At 47.1% G+C, this 22,846-nt stretch overlaps 1 protein-coding gene across 1 annotated transcript in view; it reads left to right on the top strand.

Moving 5' to 3' along the window:
* The window catches only part of LOC133133297 (E3 ubiquitin-protein ligase RNF43), a 97,464-nt gene that overhangs the window by 42,794 nt on the left and 31,824 nt on the right, over positions 1 to 22,846 (top strand). Inside the window, exon 2 of the mRNA XM_061249404.1 lies at positions 18,296 to 18,418. Coding sequence (XP_061105388.1) covers positions 18,296 to 18,418 — 123 coding nt within the window. The remainder of the gene's footprint in view (positions 1 to 18,295; positions 18,419 to 22,846) is intronic.

Consider the following 22,846-nt stretch of genomic DNA (forward strand, 5'->3'; position numbering starts at 1 on the left):
GAAGAAGCTGAGGGAGGGTCCTCTTCTGTCTCATAAAGGATGGGATTTCTCCACTTTCTTATTCATGTTTTGGTTTCCCTGGGTTTTCTTTCATTCTGCGTACCGATATAGTCCCACTTGGGGATAATTACAGGTACGAAATTTGCTTTGTCGTTAAATATTTACCTGCACTCGAGGTATGCCTGTGTATTTTGAATGGGCGTCTTCGGTTTCACCATTTGACAGTGGTTTATTCCATTTGTGGCAGGCTCCAGGCTCAAAGAAAGATGTTTATGATGTGATCTTTTTTGTTGTGGTGGTAGGCAGACAGAGATACAAAGGAACTCTCTCTTTTCAAGTGCAACAGGTTTTCCCCCATTAAGCCCTCTAGCTACTGCTCACTGCAAGCACTACGGCATGGAGATGGTGTCTGTACTGTAATTAAGCTATGGGCCTGCTTTCCTGTGCCCCCATTGGCCCCAGGCCAGTAGGCCTCTGTGAGGGCAGTCTATAGCTTAGTGGATAAGGTGCGTGATTAGGACTCGGAAGGTTGGTGGTTCAAGCCCCAGTGTAGCCACAATAAGATCAGTGCAGCTGTTGGGCCCTTGAGCAAGGCTCTTAACCCCCACATTGCTCCGGGGGGTGGATTGGCCCCTGGTTAGTCTAATCAATGTAAGTCGCTTTGGATAAAAGCTAAATGACTGTAATGTAATATGTAATGTAGGCTCATTCACAGCCGGTGGAGAACACCTGCTGGAGAGTATTAATAACCTGGAATTAAGTCTGGGGGAAAAAAGGTCCAATCTGTCTCCAGACAACTCTCGAGTCAGTTTTTCATTAAAAAAAGATGTTCTCTTCTGCTTGAAATGACGCTCGACGGGTGACCGAGTGAACTGTTGTGTGAAGGGACACCGCACTGCTGGCAGGGCGGGTAATCCTGATGGAGGAAGGAGGGGTTTGTCAAGTCATGTGATAGCTGCCTGACACCCCCCCCCTTAATGCTGAATGAGCCCTTGCTGGAGGACCGAGCTTCCCATATTCCTCACCCTACTGCACAGGCAGTAAACAGTTAGAAAGGTTTTGGGGGGGGGGGGGGGGGGTACTGCAGCAGGTCTGTTTTGTCTGATATTTGAAGATTGCTATCAGGATTAGCCAGCGGTGTTCCCTTTCAGAGCAAAGGGGGCTTACATTTTTGCAGACTGAAGCGATATATTCACACCCTCTCTGCCAAATCTTTTTCTTCATCGTTATAACCGGGTTCCCTTAGCATGGCCACCTCAGCAGTAGAACGAGGTCCGGGGGTCTGTGGAGTATAAAATGTCTGTGGAGTATAAAATGGCCTGTGTGATGTGGCTGACTGCATGGGCCAGTCAGGTAGGCCAGCAGCACGGCATGCCGGTGAATTTCCATTTCCGATACGTAACACTCACTGGAAGTAGAGCTGCTGCCCCCTGACACTGCAATATGGACTCTCTACCGAGTGAAATGTGATTTGCAGCCCACACACAGGCAGAGACTGAAGAAAGAGGGAGCAGAAAGTATGCTGTTCCACTAGAGGCCATTATTTCTAGAACACTGTTTTTGTGGTTATTTACTATTACTATGGTTAACTGAAGTTGAAGCTGAGTGTTGTTCTCTTCCGAGCAGTGCCCGAGTGTGTGTGTGCGTGCGAGTGTGTGTGTGTGTGTGTGTGTGTGTGTGTGTGTGTGTGTGTGTGTGTGTACACACGCGTGCGCACTGTACTCAGACATGGCTCTGCTCTGGCATGCCTACAAAAGACTGCGACTAAAAATGGGTCTGGAATTTCACGCTCTGCTTTGCTGGGACTCTCCTGACAAAGTGCTGTTATTCCAAGGGCTGTTTTTTTTGTCTCTTAAAAAAAAATTGAAAGGACTCCTCATCCACCTTTGTCAAATCCATACAGGATTTGTGCTTTATTTCCACAGTGCCTCAGCAGTCTGATTCTGATGTCACTCCATATGTTATTAAAAGTAAAAGTATCTCCTTCTGCTTTTGGATAATTGGGCATCTGCCGATGGCGACCAACAGTCGGCCTTCCCTGGGTCCTTACATTTACATTTACATTTTAGTCATTTGGCAGACACTTTTAATCCAAAGCGACTTACAAGTGCATAGGTTCTTCCACAAGTTAAAGCATCACATCCATAACTAGTAAAATATACATGAAGTGCTGGACTCCTTGGAGCCGCACACCTGAGGCACTATGTTGCTCTACCCGCCGACTTCTGTCCAACACAAGCGGGAATAGCAATCGCCATCCCTTAGTAGCCAGTCCATAAGGGGTGTGCTTTACACAGTCATATGAGGTCATCCCTTTTGTCTCCTGTCCACCTCCCCCTCTTTCTCCTCACTGTGCCTCCCTGCTAGCTCTGCTCCCCCCCCTAGGCCAAAGAAAATCACTCAGACTGCACGGAAGTGGCGCAATAATACAGACCTGTTGAGTGACACCACGAGCCGCAAGATGAAATCGGTTGGTCGACTGGAGCTTCATTGTCAGCGTTGGCTTCATTGACTTCTGTGAATGAAACGGGGCCCATATTCCTTTGGCCCTGGTGGGGGAGGGGGGTTATTATTTCAGGGTGCTGTGAATGCCCCTTGGGTCTTTTCTTGATGGGACTGGCTGTGTATATCCAAAAGCTAAATACTAGCCAAATGTGTTCAATTTTATCTTGGAAGGTGGGTAGAGGTGATATGCAGATAAACTTGCTGATATGTTGCTTAAGCCACACAAAGCCCGCATACACCAAACAAGTTATGAAGCTTACCTTGTGAGCTAATTCAAATGACTGTGAGCTCGAGGGGGTGACATGGTTAGGTGAGTCAACAGCTAAATTTAGCCTTGGACAATCGTAGACTCTGTTGACATTTGCAAAGGCCTGCAGCATCAATACTGTGGAGACAATGGGACAATGACTTAATTCCGCAAAAGATTTTTATAACGTGGTCCTTCCTCGCAGCTTGTCTGCTTTTAGCATTTGGCGCCAAGTTCCCGTGTCAACCGAGTGCCAGCTCTCTTTCTTCCTAGCCAGGGGGCTGGCCAGTCTTCTTCTCCTGACAGAGTGCCAGGGAGGACGGGCCAATATTAGGAACCTCTGCCGATAAATCTTGGATTTAAAAAGAGGCAAGGATGTTCACGGGAGCGTCGTGGCAGGGGGAAGAAAAGGACTCCGCGGCGAGACACTCTTTGAAGACGAGAGGTTGAAATAAATATGCCGGCAGGAAATTACTTGAGGATCTCCTCTTCTTCTCCCAGAACTGTTTTTGTAATCTGCGTGTGGGCGGAGGTTGTTCGTTTGCTTTTCCCTGCAATGTATTTGTGAGACGTGAACACAGACACAAAATTTCCAAATGTTTATGGTAAAGACTGCCAACAAAGACCAAAATGTCAACACGGTTAGTGTACGTCGGTGGTCAGGAGCCTTCTTCTCCTGCCAAGAAGCTCGTCCTCCAGAACAGGATTTCCTGTGACTCCCACTCTGTCCAGGTTTGGAGAACAGTTTACCCAACACCTTTCACTTCTGAACTTTACGTCAGTTGGCCAGCGTTGCCAAGTCTGCTTATAGTACTTTTTTGGGCTGAAGTTGTATGAAAAATTCAGAAGCCGTGAGTTGGGTTTTTTTGGGTTATTTTTGAAAAATCTTGGTACTTTTTCTGAAGTGTAACAAGTGACGCCAACCTTTTAACATTCATGGTTACTATTGCTTAATGGCACTAGCTAACTTGTAAATGTAGCAAGTTATTAGGTATTTATTCCCTCTCAACCCCCACCCACCCACATTTGCTAGTTCTCAGTTGCTCTGCCGCTTCTGATGAAAAAGTCACTTGCATGGCTCTCAAAATATGGCAACACCGCAGTCGACCCCTGAGGTGTGCAATAGGCCTCACTGGGGCAAAAAGTGGAGCATAAGTCAAGTTTGTTTTGTCAGCGATGTAAATAAATGGATGTCTGCAGTAGCCAGTAAGGTGCCTTACTGCGGTGACAGAGCCACTCCAACTTTGAAGCCTGAGGCAACGTTTAAAAATGCGAAACATCACATCAAGAGATGGCTTGTGTTGACGAGATTGACTTGTAATTGAATGTTTGGGCTCTGCTCTCTTTCCCGTTGGTGGGATTTAGACTTGCCTTGCCAAGAAGGAAAAATCGTGATTCTTAAATGCAATTGAAAATATCACTTTGTGGTGCCAGAGGGCTTTGTTTTGCTTTTGAAGGCCCTGGCAGGGCCTGCTTGCCTTGAGGAGAGCTTAAGAGGTTTCATTCTGTAATTATGTCAAAAATACATTAAATGAGGAATGATGTATAAATAAATACAAGCTCCACACAAAGACAGTTTGTTCCCTGTGAAATTTGGAGGACTGTGGAAATCGATGGCTTGCAATCTTTTGATCGGGCTTTTGATTGGCACTGGGACATGGCAGACACTTGGATCACACTGGTTGTATTTTGAGCGCTGGGGTTGTGATCCTGATGGCCTCGGGACTCGAGGGTCGGGGGGGGTGGGGGGGGCTTCACATCTTCAGTTTGGACAGACAGACATAAATGCTCTTGCTCCAAGTATCACACTGGGCTGTGAAAACCGAAATCCGTCCACTGCTGGTCTCTGTCCAATCTTGCAACTAGCAAAGGCTAGTTTCGATAAGAAGAGCTTCTTTTCTCAATGTTACCCTCTCTTACTTGCTTACGGAATCCTTGTACTAGACAAGCTGTGGCAAACATTTAAGGATGTTTTGGGCTCCAGACCTGGGTCAAGTACGTAATTGTTTTGGGTTCAATTACTTTTCTATACTTTACTGAGCTTGTCTGGGTATTGAAACCAATGAAATACTCTCAAAAACAAACCCCGCCCAATGGTACTTTTGATTGGTTCAATTGTGCCAGGCAAGATCAGTCGAGAAAGTAATTGAATCCAAAACAATTACATATTTGACTCTGGTCTGGTCTGCTCATAAACCGTTTACATATTGCGTGCACCACAATATTTAGTTTTCAGTGTGTTCTTACTTAATTACTGATAATCTTTCTGAACCCCTGTCCAACTACAAAAATAAGTTATCCAAACAATGGACTATATGAATAAATACCTTATGGAGAACTCTGAAGTCAATTCACAGTATAACTTGTGAATTTCTAAGTGAAATACAGTTTTGTAATTTGTCTTTTTCTGAAGAACCAAATCATTTTGTTCGATTTGTTCGCAATTACACTATTTCACTACAGTATTTCAGTTAATTCTGCTCTCATCAAACGAAAGTCACAAGGTGATAGCATCTAGCTTGATCTCTCACGGTTCAGAGGAGGACAGAAGATAGAATCACGCTTCCCTGCTGAAGGTCTGAGGCGAGACTCGGACTACTTCATTTCTGCTTGCATTTGTCTCCATTGAAACGTAAAAGGCCTTTCACAGGTGAAAGATGAATACTTGCTATGCATCAGGCTTCTAGGCCGACTCCTCTAGACCGAGCGCTAGTGCTGGTGCCTGCATGTCTGTCGTCCTGAGAGGAGACGTTTACTCTGTAGCTGCGATTCTTGGAACAAAGATGTCGAAACACTGGAGGGAGTGGACTAGATGAATTGAGATTTATCTCCTGTAAGGCGGCGCGCTCTGTCGAGCGGGGAGGTTCAAAGCCGTCGTCGTTGTGTAAGAGCTTGGAGTGAGGACGGGAGCGCCATGTGTTGGTTTAAGGAGCCGGGCCCAAAACCAGAAGGTTGCAGTTTCACTGCCAAGAATACTGCTGTTGTTCCCTGGAGCAATGCGCTAGGGAGAAGAAAAAAAAAATGAGGAAAAAAAAGCGGAATTGCTTTCAGTAAACAACCAGCTGTGAATGGATAATGTGTAAAAATATAAGCCTGTAAGTCACCGTGGAGGAGGATATTGGTATGCCAGGTAAGTAAACATTCCCATGTGTGGGTACGGATCCAGGTGCTATACGCTATGACCACGGCGGCCGGGCCACTGCTTACTATTTAAAGTAAACAATGGTATTTTCAACCTGGCCGGCACCGCAGAGTTCAGAAAGTGTGTTTTCTGGTAGTTTTTTTTTTTGCCTGCCTTCTATCTCGGCGGAATCGTCTGCGATAAGGGAGATCAGTGACTTCAAAGCCGCGAGGCAGCGTTCCTGGGGCCCGACTGTTTACTCTGCGCGGAGCGGTCTGAATTCCTCGCAATCATTTTTCCATGACATTCCAAGAAGGCCTCGTCGTTTGGGCTGTCTGCTGGCTCAGCCTCAGTCCGTGCGGCAGGCCTGGGCTGGGAGCCGGGCGGGAGGGCGGGAGCATGTACGGCAGCCGCCTCGGAGGGCCCAGGGGGTCGGCGTCCTCCTCACATCCACGCTCCCTTCCTGCACTTTAACCAGCCCGTGTCCCCACAGCACAGGAAGTGCAAACATTTATCCCCTCTCAGAAACATCAACCCTCAACAGGATTTGTGAAGTTGTGTGTTTTTATGGTACATTTTCCTGTTCAGGAAATCTACTAATCTACATACTATCATACATCATTTTGCAAATTGACTATTGGCTATCCTTCATTATTCGGTTTGGATTTAGTGACGTCCATGGGGACTGGTGGTCTCGAAAGCTCTTTTTACACTCCAAATACAATTTCCATTCGAAACAGAGCAATGTCTAGGAGTACGTTGAGTGGTTATTTTTCTTAGAAGATAGTCCAGCGGTAGCATATTTTGGAAAAAGACGACTGCCCAGGGATGAACAACAATGGCATCTGACATGGTAATGTTGAGCAACATGTCAAACCTAATTTTAAAGACGCATTCTGGATTTTAGCTGCTTGCTCTTTCGCGTTTGGCATTGAAGTTCCTGTGCGTGCTTCATCACATTTGAATACTTGGTGGGTTTGTCTCACCCGACACTATTAGCAGAAAATAGCATATATGGAGGAGTAATTACAGAATGCAAAAACACATTGAATCAATATTGCTATAAAAACGGAAATGTGAAAAAGTATCAAATGTGGTGTTTTTCAAAATGAAAAAATCTGGATTCCCACCTTAAGAGGTGAATGGGCTCTTGGACTAGGATCGCGGGAGGTTAAGGTCCTCAGGGGGTGGGGTGGCAAGGTTCACTGATCAGTGAAGAAGTGATAGAAAGGGCCGGAACTCTGTGTGGGGCCAGGGTGACCAGAGTGAGGTGACTGGTCTGGTTTGGCAGGAAGGACAGGGTCTGCTGGGCAGAGTGACCAGAGTGACCCCTGGACCACGCTCCGCACCTGTCCGAAAAGCGCTGCCTGGCTGCTCCCTGGATAACCACTCTCCATCAGTGGCTTTTGTATCTGCCCCTTTGCTCTCCACATTCACAAGGTATGACCCTCCTCCCCAGGCCATCTCCAGAACACTGAAGGCCTCTCTGTGTACCACCTTGGGTGGTTTTTATTCTTTGTCCTGCTGCTGGCATGTATTCGCTCTTTAAAAATCCATTTCCATTTGAAGAAATGTAGGGTGACGATACTCTGGGTGTGCCCTGCTCATGCCGTGTTGGTAACACTGTGCCATAAAGTAACATGAAATTACTGTTGAATGCAGCGTTGGCTTCAGGAGCTGCCATGAAGGGAAGCTCTGTTGCATTATGCTGCGATGGTGTCAAGTAAATGAGTACTGAGTGGGTCTTTGGTATACTGAAGTAAAATATGACGACTGAGTCTCTCTTCCTCAGTTATTTCCCTCAATGGGAGAGGGATTCTCAATGACTGAGAATTTTTTGGATGTGCTTCCAGAGCTGTCCCCCACTAGCACAAATGTCCTCACAATGTTGGTGGAATGTCTTGTCCGTGTTATAACATTGCCACTACATGGCGGCAAAATTGTGAGAACGTTTTGTGTTAGCTGTGTTCAGAGAGGACAACAAGGAAACTGTATAAGTGTGCCTTGTAATTGTCTCGTAACTGAGAGTCCATCCCTGCTCTTCAGGGGCAGAGATGAAGATGTTGGGTGGCACTGATTATGGGTTCTGGGGACAGGAATGCTCTCCCCTCCGTACCGGGGAGCCCTGCCTCCCAGGCAGAGTGTGGGGTAGACTGGATCATGACTCAGTCAATGGAGAAAGACCTCAAAGTTTGGTGGTGCTCGATGGGTTCTCCCATGAAAATAACTTCCTTCCACAATACCCATAATCGCATAGCGGTACCCAGTGAGTGGTGGCAAATTCTTATGATTATGATGACTATAATGATATTTCTGTTATATTTGGAAGTAGCTTGCATGTATTCACTTAATTTATGACTAGTGTCAATACATTTCCATAAATGCCTAGTGGTAGCCACCTTGAGGCGGGAAGGTCTTGGTGATGATTGATATTTCTTTGGAATTTAGAATTTTTGTTGTATCTACACAAACATACATTATTAGCGTAACAGCTTTAACTCGTTTGCCTGCAAATTTTGGCCCAGTTTGACCTGGGAACTCTGGCCCAATTCCTTTTTTGTTTTCTGAAAAGGCAAACTGAGGTATAGCCCTCAGTTTGGACGGGCAGCCATTAAGGCTCTCTGCTTTCTTAAGCAGGAATTCTGTGATGATAAGCTGTGTTCCTGCTGTCAGTCATGTTCGAGTGATTGCACCATGTGCAAGTGATGTAAAAATTAACTGCCGTAGTCATATTTCATCTGTAATAGGCATGAATTTATTAATTCATGTGTGTTATTGTATATTGTTAACTTAAATATCTGTCCTGGTATATTGGCCTACATTGAAAAATGTAGAGATTGAATTTCTAGAAAATATGCTATAGATGCATTTCTCGCCATTCGGGCGAAACCTAATCTTCCTTGGTCTCCCAAATTGTTGTTGCCCACAGTAATATTTTGAATCAGGTTTGGCTATAGAGAAGACCGAGCTGGAGGGTGGTTCAGAAATTAAATTAACGGCAAACTATTAGTCACGTTTCCTCAGCCTGTAACTGATACAGGGTTTAGATAAGGATCCACTGGGGAGGACTACCGCCCGGGCTAAACCGTGCAGGCAGTGCATTGTGGGAGGCAGCAGGTTGGCGCCTCGCTCTGTACCTGCTCCAGGGCAGGAACGGGGCTTCCGCTGCAGGTGCTTTGTTTCCTGGCTCTATTGTGCGTCCCCCGGCCCTTCAGAAGAAAGGAGCGCTCTGAAATGAGGGAGGCATTCCAGAGGTTGCAAAGACGCAGCGGGAGAAACGGTTTCAATTGCAGTTAGGGCAGTGGCCTTTTATGGTCAGGGCGGGGGTGGGGGGGGGTCTCCGAGCGAGTGCAGGAGGGGTGAAAAGCAAATTTGCTGCCGCGAGAAGAGCCTTGAACTTTGAGCGCGCTGAAATGTAAAGGTGAATTGAAGATTGTAATGGGTTTGTCCTCTCTGGGGTTATTAAAACCTGTATGGCAGGCGCTTATTTTTAGGCAAACATTGGTTAAACGCACCTGTTGCTCGTTAAAGAGGAATAAAGAAATCCTGTGTGCAGTGCCACGCAACCTACGTTATTTATGTGAGTCGCTTTTAAAGGTACGGTTTTATTTCAGTTTACAGTACATGGTAGCCAAGCAGTAAGCTTAACGTGGCCGAAGCAAGCCGGCTTCTTGGGATTTCACTGAGCTATATGGTGTGTTGCTACTCTTTTTTTTTAATTTATTTTTATCTTTTGCGCAAATGTACTGTACAATTCAGGAATTTTATACAGAACAAATATTTAATTAATGTGCGAGAAAGGTTTGGAAACCCCAGGGGCTTATGCTAGAACCCCACCAAAAAAAAAGTATATATATATGATTTTAATTGAAGGATACAATGAGAGACTTGCATTAGAGGACTAATGTAATTTCTACTCAGAGATGATGTTGGCAGTGCTTATACAAGGCAGCATACAGTAGAGCAAGGATCCGACATCAGAGAAGGGCCGTTGGTCACAGACAGTCATTGAGGTCCTTCCTCTGCAACACTTTCCATATGTATTGCCTGCATTTACTGCATTTATTTATTTTTTGACTCACCCATTTTGTTTTGCCGCTAAATGCAGGAAGTACTCCTATGATGCAGGAGGAGAATTGTCTGATGTGGTCTTTCTGGAATATTAAATTATGGGACTACTCAAATTTTTCAAGAATTCCATAACCTGCTGGGCTGATCTCTAGACTCGGGATGGCCTTCAGCGTAACCGTTGTTACCATCAGTGTGGGCACAATGGGAGAATTCAGCCAGTATATTAGGGAGAGGGGATTGCCGGGCATATCTTGATTGCCACAAGCCAGCTATGAAGGGCACTCCCCGGCTCCAACCTCCCAACCACAACTTTACATCCACTAACCTTCTCCTTCGAGTGTCTCAGGAGGAGGATGTCTGGTCAAGGGTCTGCGTAGTGTCTCAGGAGGAGGATGTCTGGCCAAGGGTCTGCGTAGTGTCTCAGGAGGAGGATGTCTGGTCAAGGGTCTGCGTAGTGTCTCAGGAGGAGCATGTCTGGCCAAGGGTCTGCGTAGTGTCTCAGGAGGAGGATGTCTGGTCAAGGGTCTGCGTAGTGTCTCAGGAGGAGAATGTCTGGTCAAGGGTCTGCGTAGTGTCTCAGGAGGAGGATGTCTGGTCAAGGGTCTGCGTAGTGTCTCAGGAGGAGAGTGTCTGGTCAAGGGTCTGCGTAGTGTCTCAGGAGGAGGATGTCTGGTCAAGGGTCTGCGTAGTGTCTCAGGAGGAGGATGTCTGGTCAAGGGTCTGCGTAGTGTCTCAGGAGGAGGATGTCTGGTCAAGGGTCTGCGTAGTGTCTCAGGAGGAGAGTGTCTGGTCAAGGGTCTGCGTAGTGTCTCAGGAGGAGAATGTCTGGTCAAGGGTCTGCGTAGTGTCTCAGGAGGAGGATGTCTCGTCAAGGGTCTGCGTAGTGTCTCAGGAGGAGGATGTCCGGTCAAGGGTCTGCATAGTGTCTCAGGAGGAGGATGTCTGGTCAAGGGTCTGCGTAGTGTCTCAGGAGGAGGATGTCCGGTCAAGGGTCTGCATAGACGCTCATTTTATTTCAAGGGAAGCCGGCTCATCAAAAAGCACTGATGCTAGGCCCCAAGACTGAAAGGGAAGTAATCTGTTTACCTTGTGCTTTGAAATCTATCACAGATCCCCCCCCACCCCCCCACCAGAACCAGCGTCCGCTCACTATAAGAGTCTGCCATCACCCATGGACAGGGCTGAAGGTTTGAACAACTGGACGAGACCGATCTTTAGCTCTCTTTCTGTTGAGGGGGCACTTGAGGGCCTGTTGGCTACTTCAGACTGTCTGCGTTGCTCTTGTCCCCCCCCCCCCCCCCTCCCCCAATAGATAGTGTACAGATGGCTTTTATTCTGTCACATGGGCCTCATCCCTCAGCCACAGTGTCTCGCAATGGCCAGTCTTCAGAATATAGCCTATAAAACACACACACACACACACACACATACTCTCTCTCTCTCTCTCTCTTTCTCATGCGCACACATATCTTCAGCTTGCATGCCTCAACCCAGTCCACATGAAAACCTCAGCCTCCACACTGTTCAGTTGCACAACCCATTAAATCATTTTCAGTTGGCCAGTTGCGCCTCACTACGGTTACTCTATCCAGCCGAACTCCGTCTTGTGCAAGGGTCCCAACAGGAGCCGGTGGTTACCTGCTACCTGTAAATACCGCATCTAGCACAGGAGGACTACTGCTTCTGTGGATTGCGGTTTTCAGCATGCTATGACAGTGTAGTTAAAAAAAAAAAGAAGTTAAGGTTGACTTTTGCTGATATTAGGGTGGCCAGTAGCGTAGTGACTAAACTGCATGCCTGGGACCTGCAAGGTCGGTGGTTCGATCCCCCATGTAGCCACAATAAGATCCGCACAGCTGCATTGCTCCAGGGGAGGATTGTCTCCTGCTTAGTCTAATCAACTGTACGTCACTCTGGATAAGTGCGTCTGCCAAATGCCATTAATGTAATGCAACGTAATGGCCATGGAGCAAGGACAGCACATCTCTTCGCTGGCGAGGAGAACGGTTTCCCGCTGAGCCGCCTCTTTTCCTCGTCCCACTTTCTGGTGTTATGTGGGATGGTGGCAGGTCAGTGGTGCAGTAAGCAGTGTGCTGCTCTGTCCCTCCATGCTGGAACTGGAACTGGCGTTCAGTGACACTGCGCACCCTGCTGGCTATCGAGGGGAACTGTCGCACTGATGCAATCGCAAGGCTGCAACTGCTTCAGTGCTTTCTGTTTCGCACTTGTTTCTGTCTTCAAAGTAAAATAAAAATTGGTATGGAAGTTCACCTTTTGTAGATGCCATGTGGGCATTTAAAAAAAAAAAGTTTTTTCATTACTGAGCATTTTATTATCAGTTTATTACCAATTCTTCTTGCACTCACCGTGCACCTTACAAACCTTTTTGCCGATAATAGTGCAAGAGAATCTCACCTGGCACAACATCATGTGAAATAAATCAAATCAAATAACAGAGTTTGTTGAAAACAAATGATACCCTGCCATCGTATTACAGATCCATTGTTGAGAAAATGTTTGGTTTCTCACTTCCAACACCTGACTATATGTGGAGTGAAGCCTCTTTTTGTGTTTGGATTCCCAAAACCATTTGAAATGTAGGAAATTGTACTCTGGAAGGAGGGAAACAAAAACCCTGGTGGTTTTGGGTAGCCGGATTGTTCTAAGGCATGAAGTAAGTATTTTGAAGCCATTATGGTATTGGGTTTCTGCAAGTTATTCACCGCGGTAATGGTTCCTAGATCCGGGGTTCACACTGTCAATAAAGAGGGGGCATAATCTGACGCGAGTCCGTTTTGACAGGATTCAAAGCGCCAATGCCTTGTGTCCGTCAGCATTTTGTCAGAATCGGAAACTTCGACGACCTGACTTTTCCAGATGTTCTCTGGGGGTGGGGGCGGGTGGGTCCTTGAATGGTTTAGCCGTCATGCGGAGGCAGTTCGGAGAAGCTGTGAATTGTGGGCCAGGATCCGGAGGGCAGGGGCAGGGGCAGCTGTTGGCCCGGAGCTGCGCTGACATTTGCAACAAGATACGCCCCTCTCCTCCCCCCTCTGCACCCCCCTCCTCCCTCTCCACTGAGCCGTGGTTCAGCTCTCCAGACCCTGCCTGGTGTAGAGTTTCTCCCTGGGCAGGGCCGGCTGAGGCTGGCACGCGAGGCACTCCCCTTCCAGTGGGGCTCTGCCTGGGGGGCTTCTGACTGGGGTGGGGGAGGGCTTCTGCCGGGGAGTCCTCAGGCCAGGGGCCAGGTCATCAACACGCAGGGTCCAGGCAGGGATCCGGCTACCCGCTCACCGGCTGGCACCGAACGTTTCTGCATCCTGTTGGCTTTATAACTTTGCTGTTTTTAATACTGTGGTCTGGAAAAGTAGGAAAGTGAACTTTGCGAGACCTCAGTTACCAATGAGCCTTTCTGACTTTCACCCCTGACTGGCCGCTTAAGAATGAGTTGAAAGGATGTCAAAATATTTGTCTTTCTGGTGAAAAGATGTAAATTTTGTCATGAACAATGCTGTGTGCCTGTGTTTATTGTAAACATACACAGAGATGAAAGTGTTGCCTTTTTTCTTTTTTCCCTAAATTGATGCACGTTATTGTGAATCAGTGCATCGATATGAAAGGCAGATGTCAGGTCGGAGTAATGTGAAGCATTTACTGGAGAAAAATTTGCTTTTTACTTTATTGTCCCATTGTCCTCCAACTGAAGTAGTGCTGGAGTATTTCAAGGGTTGGTTCATTTATCCGGTGTTTTAGTCTAGTATGAGGAAGTGTGGCTCATTCAGCTTACGGCCTGGGAACTGTAAGGCAGATTTCAGGCATCGCCGGACCTCCAACAACACCCCCCCCATCCTGCATGAAACACTGGTGTCCGCAATGCTATATGCCCATTTGGGTCTTCAGAACTAAATTCACTGAAATAAGGGGGGCATTCACTCTTGCCAGGTGGGGAAATGTCTCTAGCATTTGGCCATACAGTGTACAGCAGAGCAGATAGGAGGAAAATAATCTCACAATACTTTTTTTTTTTTCTCACCCCCCTTTGCTCTTTGGAAGATGAGTGGATTCTGACAGGATGCGGGTAGTGTAAGGCTGTCACTGTCAATTTGTATATTTTTCCTTTCAGATTTTATTTTTGTCGTGAGGAAAATGATATACTATAGCATATACGCTATACTATGTTTGGATACACTATAATTGGGAAATTTTAGGGGTAAGGAAAGAATGGGAGAAGACAAAATTTCTTCTTTTGCTTTCATACGGTGGCAAACTGCCTCAGCTGGCCAATGCACACTGTCCAAGTGCAGCTTCAGAAGAATTGCAAATATCTTGTGTCATGTGGACATTTAGCCCTTTTCAGTGGCCAGGGACTGAGCTGTGTAATCCTTTACAAGTTAAACCTGCTATCTGTCTGCCATTCAGGGGTCACTGCCTGGAAGTTGACTCTATGGTCAATTGAATATAGGGCGCCCAGTACTGCTGTCGATCTGAGTGATGAGAATTCAGTTTATTCATTTCGTTTCCTTGCTCTTGTTCAGTTAAAAGCATGAGTCCATGTATATGTAATTGGTTTTCAAAAGCACTTCCACAGTTAAGTGGCACTCTTGGGACTGAAAGGGTGAAGCATATTTTGTGCTCAGGATGAAGTGCTGTCCAAAGAGTTTTGAGGCATTTGCTTGAACTTGAGCAGATAACATGCTCCTGAATACTTCAGAATTGATTCTGCTGCTGCTATCACTGAAATTTTCTGTGCACATTAGTGACATCCAAACCTGCCGGCCTCTTGCTTGGCCTTTGGTTTTATTGAGCGTAAGAGTTTGCCTATGTCTCTGACTTTTCTTAATCCTCTGCCTCGTACTGGCTTTCTTGACTTTTATTGGCACAGCTTTGGTCCTCCTGTTGACACGGCAATAACAGATGCAAATAGTTTGATTAGGAATTTGAAATTGTGTTGTACAGAGCCGAAACAAGAGAAAAATAGGTCCCAAACATGTTTGTCCCAAACATTATGGAACTATACTGTCTTAACAGCCTGCATTACAGACCAGGCCCAGTACATACACACACAAACACCCCCCGCCTGGTCTCGGCCCAGTTTGTGTACAGCTGCTGCTCGCTCAGTTTACACTGCGCCGCAGGTGTCGCTTGATGGGGAACTTGGCTCACTGGTCCATTTGGACTGGGAGCTGCTGGAATCTGATTGAGCATCCCAGCTGCAGAGCTCAGGGGAGTGGCATTGGCTCCACTGGAAATTGGGTCGGAACAGGACCTGATGAGCTGCCAAGCCTTTTATTTTTTTGTTTAGTTTTTTTTTGGCAAATGGAATTCCTTGACGGTCAGAAGCTTGGCTCTCCTTGGATGCTTTGCAAGCCGTGCTCTGATAAAAAGGCCCTTTTTCCCTCATTGGCTTTAAAACAGTGGGTCTGGCGGTGAGGAATTTCTCTCGACATTTCCCGATTTTTAACAAAAAAAGGGTGCCGTTATTGAGGATATACATGAAAACATTAATAGAGTTCTTTTGATCTAAATTGAAGGGTTGGAGCAAGTGAGACATGCTAGTCCCTTCGGTCCTAACACACACTGACATAACCACGAAGGCTCAGACTGTTCCTGGCATCAGATGAACAAGAAAAACTTTCCTGATATTGGCAGCTGAAAAAAGAAGACCCACAGGGCAAAGAGGGGGAAAATATATTGACTTCTCACCACAGCTACTATTTATTTTTCTTTTTTCTCCTCGTTTGTTTTCAGGCTGTTAGACTTTAGCCTTGGCATATTTTTGGTCAGGCTCTGATTGAACTAAAGAGGAGGAATGTCTTTAATCGTGGGTACCGAGAAATGTGAGGACATCTCTTTTTGCTTTTTTACAGATATAGACCGAGGAGTGGCCATTGTTGTTAACATGGATGGGGAACTGTAAGCAGTGTGGTTTCTTTTATTTTTTTAAATGGAGACTCAACATCTACATAGTTCTCAGGCCTCATTTACAGCCCCCTCAAAACCAAACAAAACCATTTTGGTGGATCGTACAGCTGTTACTGTCGCTGCTTTGCTATTCAATTTGGGGAACAAAAATAGATCGAAGCTAAATTGCAGCTCCCTTCAGAATTTACATTGAAGCCCATGCTGTTTTAGTTTCATCTTCTTATGATGCTTGGCCTCAGCGAAGCCCTCAAGTCTAATCAAGTCTCTCAGCTTTTTAGGATTCTAAGTTTTTATGGTCTGTTAATGCAAACTAAGCTGACATTTCTGGAAAATAAGGCAAATATTTTGCATTACCTACTGAAACAAAGAAGGTGGCAGCTGTTTTTGAAGGAATAATCGCTCCCTCCCGAGTTGCAAAACATTGTTAACGGCGTGAACTTTCCCGTTTGAGTAGACGCCTTCAACTCTCTACACACAAGTATGTTCTCGGGCACTTTGTTGGATTCTTGTGGCCCGTGAATTCACCACGACAGTGCAGCCCGTGAAACCACCAGAGAGGACCGTCTGTCACTCCGTGGAGCGGCCACACATCGGCTCCGCTCCGGCGCCGAGTCGCAGAGCGTAAACGGGCGGAGAGGCCTACAGCGACGCCCAAAGTCTGCACGCTGCATCTCAGGAGCAGCAGTATCTAATTCATTCCTGTTTTCTTACAGCTCTCAAACCCCAGCCGAGGCCTCTAATTTGGGCCCGGTAAACAGAGACGAGCGAAGCAGCTGTTTTGCGCGGTGTGCTGCGCGTCACGGGGCCGCGGCCGTGCGGAAAGAGCGGGCCCGCGGACCAGGCCTTTCATTTAACCCGTGTCCCAGTATAGAAAGTCCTGAGAAAACGAGTCCCGCTTTCATGTGGTCCCCCCCCCCACCTATCCGCCGCTCCCTCCCCAGATCCACGGGGAGCTTGGCCCTTGAAGGCAGTGTGACTAAGAGCGTGATCATAGTTCGGAGAACAGTTCCGGATGTTGTGTTCCCCGCGGCGTAAACCCCCTGGGAGGGTGCCCCGTGTTTGGGCGAGGTTGGGAGGAGCATCTCTGAGTGGCGTGACGCGTCTTCAAAGGCCACCCTCATCCTTTCTCAGGGCTCTCTCTTTCACCCCGGATTTCACTAGCATGTAGTGCCGTGTAATTTGCTGTGGTGCGGGGTGTAATTAATGTGATGTGGCTCCTCTCGGTGCCTCCCGTGCCCCACTCGCAGATGCCAGGCGATTGGCTTGGATCGGGGTTGGTGGCCCGTGCCCGTGCCTGCCTGACCCATGAGAAAGAGGCCCCAGCTCTCGACGTCTCCCCTCAGGGTCTTCTCATTTCGGGATTTCCGCTGGTGATGGCAGGGGAGTCCCAGCGTTTGGTGGCTTCCACCCTTGTTGCCTGGAGAGCGGCGCTGCTCCATGTGTAAATTGCCATGGTGAAGATGATTATAATAACAATAATTCCTACATGAAACCATTCCCCAGCGAGGGCAGCTTAATGCACTTCACACTGCATATCAAGGTCATTAGAACAAACTACAGAAGAACTACTACTAGATTCAGACTACAAAGTGGGGCTAAATAAATTCAGACAGGTGAGACCAATGGTAATGAATCCCGCTCCCGCAGAGGAGCAGTGTGAAGAAATGAGTCTGTCGATGGGTTGGAAAATGGCAGCCCTTGTCTGTGTGGTGGTGGGGGTGGGAGAGAGGGTTGAAAGGAGAGGAGCGGGGTGCACGCGGCACGCCGCTATGTGTTCATCTGCTCATAGCCGGCGCGGCTTTCCATCATCGCCGCTATTTCTGGGACTCGCAAACCCAGCCCCCGTGATCGACTGCTTTTTCCGTAATTTAAACGTTCTGTTCAGGCTTGTCCCTCAGAGGCATCGGGAGTCCCAATCCAGGCCTTCCAGCTGCCTCAAGCGGCAATAACCCGTCGAATTTAGTGGTTTAATGTTTTACGGCCCTGCCATTACCAATGCTTTTTAAGCGCCTGTCAGATTTTGGGGAACTTCAGTGGTTCTGACAGACGGTCTTTCTACTTATTTTAGACTGCATCACTATCTACATTTGGAATAAAATAATTAATCTCTGTGGTGTAATGTTATTAGCAACCGTTGACATAATGACAGTGGAGTCGCAGGTGTTTCTTACATCTGGAGGACTAACTAGTCCCAGTATTTCACATATTTCATAATTACAATTTAGAAATTTAGGTGAATGGTAAATTGCACTTCAGTTATTAACTCGGTTTTGAACTTTTGTAAAGTTTGTGAAGAGACGTTCATCTCAAGCTTGCGTTGGGTCGCATATGTTGCTGTGCTGTTCCATGAACGGATGGTGCTGAGGTCGCTCGTGTCCTGGTTGCGTGTGAGACGCTCTTCCCTAACCCCGGTGTCCTCTGCTCCCCCGCAGTCCCACCCACTGTCCCTGTGCAACACGAGCGAGGATGAGCGGCAGGAGAAGGTCTTCATCAGCATCGTCAAGCTGGAGAGCCCCGAGCGCAACGTTCCCCAGTGCCTTCCGCTGCTGGACCAGGTAAGGCCGGCCTGGCCGCCCCGGTCATGTGAAGGTGGCCTGCTGCTCACAAGCACGTAGACCACTCCAACCCTGGTCCTGGAGAGCTGCAGGGCCTGCTGGTTTTTGTTGTTACTCTGCGCTTAACCGTGTAATTGACCGCTCTAATCCACTGCTCTAATTGATTAGTTAACTCACCTCACCTGGTTACCTGGGTCTCAACAATGTGCTGATTTTAAGGTGAAAACAGAAAGCAGCAGACCCTGTAGCTCTCCAGAACCTGGGTTGGAGACCCCTGTCGCAGGACACTGCTCCATAGTGCCCCTAGAGGCTGTGCCCTGAAAGGGTGTGTGGTTTGGCAGGCCAGCCTGGGACGTAAAAACTTCCCTGGAGTTTGATTTTCAAATATCCGCTGACTAATTTCATGTTCTGCTTTAAAGTGTATTATATGGAAAAAATTTAAGGCTACAGTGTACAGTCCTTGGTTTTATTTGAAAGGTTTATTTGTATTTGTGTGTGTGTGTGTGTTTTTTTTTTTGTTCCGCTGTGAAATGCGGTTGGCATAAAAAGCATGGGGCCCTGTGTAAGACAGTCCAGCTCATTTAAAAAGGCACATCCAATGCGGGTGGAAAACCCAAGCAAGCAGCAACAACAACCGGACTCCCGCCGTTCTTCCCGAGGGGTTTTTACGGAGCGCGCGGCCACCGCCCGAGCCAGAACGTTCCTTACTGGGGGGGATTTAGGGGTATTGCTTGGCCCCTTTCATGGGTTTTGGGGCAGGATGTTGGCAGGGCCTGAATGTGATTGTGGAGATGTTTGATATGGCTGCGCTTGTCCCAGTGGGGGAAAAGGCAGAGCTGGTATGCGGAGAGGGCTTCCTGCCACAGGCGTGAGAAACGTGGGCCCAGCTGTCGCTGGAGACGCCCGGCCAGGACCTCCAGTTGCTGCGCGGTATCTCCGCTCAGTGTGACGGCCATTTTGGATTGTTTGGTCCAAAGGTCATGAGAAGGCTGAGTATTGATAGTGTAAATACAGGGCTCCCTGTAGTATAGTGTTCAAAGCACCGGCCAGATTCCCAGTTCAAACCTCGGGACGCTTATGCCCTTGAGCTCCAACCCTCTGTAAAAAGCAAGGTCACAGTTTGAGTGAGTCAGTTGTAATTATTAATTGTGTCTGGAATACAGGCTTTTGAATTATGGCGGCATTTTATGTGGTAATTTTAATTACAACATCTCAATGTTATTTCTATTAACCCATATTATGTGAATATATAAACACAAAGTGGCCCACAGCCAAAAGTTAGAGCGGTGCAGACTAGCAGAGCATAACATTTTTTAATGTTGCACACTCATGTTCTTCTTTGCTGTGTTTTATTATATTAAAACACGTTTTCAGTGCAAAAATGGACTAGGACGTCAGAACTCATGTCCCTTTTTGTTTAATAATCAGACGTTTTTTAAACCGTGGGGGTTCGGGGTGTCTGTCAAAAACATTCTCGCCCATTGTTGTGAGAGACCAGTTGATTCGCAGGTGGTGTTATGGAGAGGATTACTGTGTCGAGTTCAGACTGTCTCCAAACACTGATTAAAGCTTTAATGGCAACACTGTGTTGTCCATAAACACAGAAGCCGGGTCCAGGCTGGCCCTCAAGCAAACTGTCCTTGAACAAAGGTTTTCCGGGTTGGGATTTCTAAACCGTAGCCAATACATTCCAACCGCTGTGCTCAATCTCCCTTTCACACACTATGTTGTAAATATATTTAGCCATAAACAGACTGTAAGCCACCTGCTCCAACTATGAAACAATTTTTTTTTTTTTTTTCTGCAGCTACAGCAAGTTGCAAGCTGAACAAGGCAGTTAGTTACTGGATATTTTGAGCAAAATATGACTAAGTGTTGGTGAAGATGATGTTCTTGACCATGAATTACAGTATGTTCCTCAGAAGAAAATAAATCCTTAAAGTAATCAGTTGTACACCTCAACAAGTTGCAAATACACATACACATTCAAATAAATCTTTAGCTTAAGTAGTATACATTATGCATACTGCTGATTTGCTTTGCACATGCCTGTTCCTCGAGGACAGCTTTGTGTAACTCATGCAGGAAAAGGCCATGACCATAGTTTAATAGTTTAACCATAGCTGAGCTAATTTTGACTGAAGCCAGTGTGAGTCAACGTGGTGAGTATGAGTATGGTGTTGATCAGTGTTTCAGGCTGAGCCATACTCCTGGCACACCATACACCATGTTCCCATGGTGATAGGTACACTACTTTCAACCCACCTGCCCCTAAAAGTCCTTCCCATCATGCAAATTGTAACCAAACGGTCGGGCCGCTTCAGTTGACTGGGGAGTGCCGTTGTACAACACGCAACCTCCCTACTTTGGCTCATTTGCTGCTCATAACTGCAAAGGGCCCCAATTTGCTCCCGGCCTCTCCAAAGTATTGATTCTCAAACTTGCTTACTGACCTCACTGGCTGCAACACTTCTGCAGTGTCAGACTTTCCTGTGCTTGGGGCGAACATTGAGCTCCACACAGAGGGTCGCTCTCTCTCCTCCTCGGTCTAACACTTCTCCGGAACTCCCCTGGCTGGTCGTATGTTTTCTGTGTCTGGACATGTCGGTACTTACAAAAAACCTCCCTCGTTAATTTCTTCCTCGCTTCTATTTTGGCAAGTAGCTTCATTGCTACATTGATACTTCCTTTTCCTTCTCTCTCATAGGGAGGGAGCACATAGCAGGGCCACTGAACTGTGTGCACGTGTGCACGGCTAGCATTCAAATCCACCTCCTTCCCACTTCCTGTCTGCTTGCTCTGAAGGCCTGCCAGATGGATCCACACAGAGTTCCCCTTAGGAAATGTGATAGGCCTGGAAACTACCGCTGAACAAAGATGGAATAAAATCTTATGTTAGAATGTTTATCTTTACTAGAAGGATATTTCTCTTTTTTTCCTTTGCATAAGACGAGTGTTCGCACAGCTGTGTGGGACATTTCTCTGTATGTATTTCCTGTCTTAACTTTTCCCAACCTTTTCCCTTTTCTTTTTTTTTCCACCCCTCATTTTCAGTGTGATGTCAACCCCATGGGACAGGGCTCTGAATTCTTTTTCAAGCCGCATCGTCTCAAAGCACCGCGACCATGATTCCAAGGCGAGTGCATGTGGCCATTGTATGTGGCCATCCTACGGCCCCTGCCGAGTCCCTCCCTCACCCTCGGAGTGCCGAGCCAATTATGCCTCTCCCACATGTGCTGGCCAAACTCTGCTTTGGCCGGACCGGGTCGCGAACCCCTGTCCTCTGTGTGCAAGGAACTGATGCAGGGCTCTGAATTCGAGCGAGCGTGCTTTGCGTGATGGATGATTGCGAGATCATGGTTGGAGGTGAGATAAGGTAGCCATTTGGGGCTTGGGAGGGGCCGGCATGACCCGGTGTATCACACCGCAATTGCACCTCGCACTCCAGTGTTGTAGGGCTGCCCTCAGCTTCCTCTGGGACTGGGGCTTGAGGGAGCACGGTGGCTAATTTATCAAGTAGCGCGCTGAACTACTCGTATTTTGGGTCTGAGCAGCCGATGGGCCTCCAGGCTGCTTCCAGAGCTCCGGGGTCGAGGGGTCATCCAGAGAAGATGAAACGGACCAGGAGGCGTTGACAAAGCTTGCTTGTGCAGCTACAGAGAGGCCAGCAACGGGCTGCCAGCACGGGTTAATGGCACGCCTTGCACGGCGGCACAGGAAGAGTAGCCCAGGTCACAGGAAATGTTAGAAAACAGGGGAAGTCCGTTGAAAGACGAATAAATCAAGCGCCCCGGCTAGACTACTTTTTTTTGTTCTTTTTTCTTCTGACGGTTGGCGGTGGGCTGGCGGGAAGCCCTGCTCCTGCCCCTGTTTGTGCCGGCCAGGACCAGGCCAGGAAGCCAGGCTGGGGATGTTTTTGTTCAGTAGCAAGTCAAATGTCTGTTATAACTCATGAGAGACATATCAAGAATGGACTGAAGGAGAAACATCTGGAAAATATCTGAATCAGCATTAAGAGTGAATGGAAAAAGCAGGAACAAAGTGAAATAAAATACGTAAATAAGTGTATTACTAATGAAGAGACTAGTGTTGTTGTTTATGTATGTATGTTTGTGTATTATATTTGTTGTTTAGCTGGCACATTTATCAAATACAACTTACAGTTGATTATACTAAGCAATAGGCTATGGACTGTTATACCCTGGAGCAATATGGGGTTAAGGGCCTTGCTCAAAGGCCCAACAGCTGCACGGATCTTATCGTGGCTACACCGGGGCTTGAATCACCAACCAGTCTTTTACCTTAGCCACTAGGCTGCATACACACACATACATATATATACACTCATACACTGATGAGCCGAAGCATTAGGACCACTCACAGATGAAGCAAATAACATTGATAACAACGCTTCATGTCTAGGTCTGG

This window comes from Conger conger, chromosome 7 (genome assembly GCF_963514075.1).
Source record: "Conger conger chromosome 7, fConCon1.1, whole genome shotgun sequence".
NCBI lineage: Eukaryota > Metazoa > Chordata > Actinopteri > Anguilliformes > Congridae > Conger > Conger conger.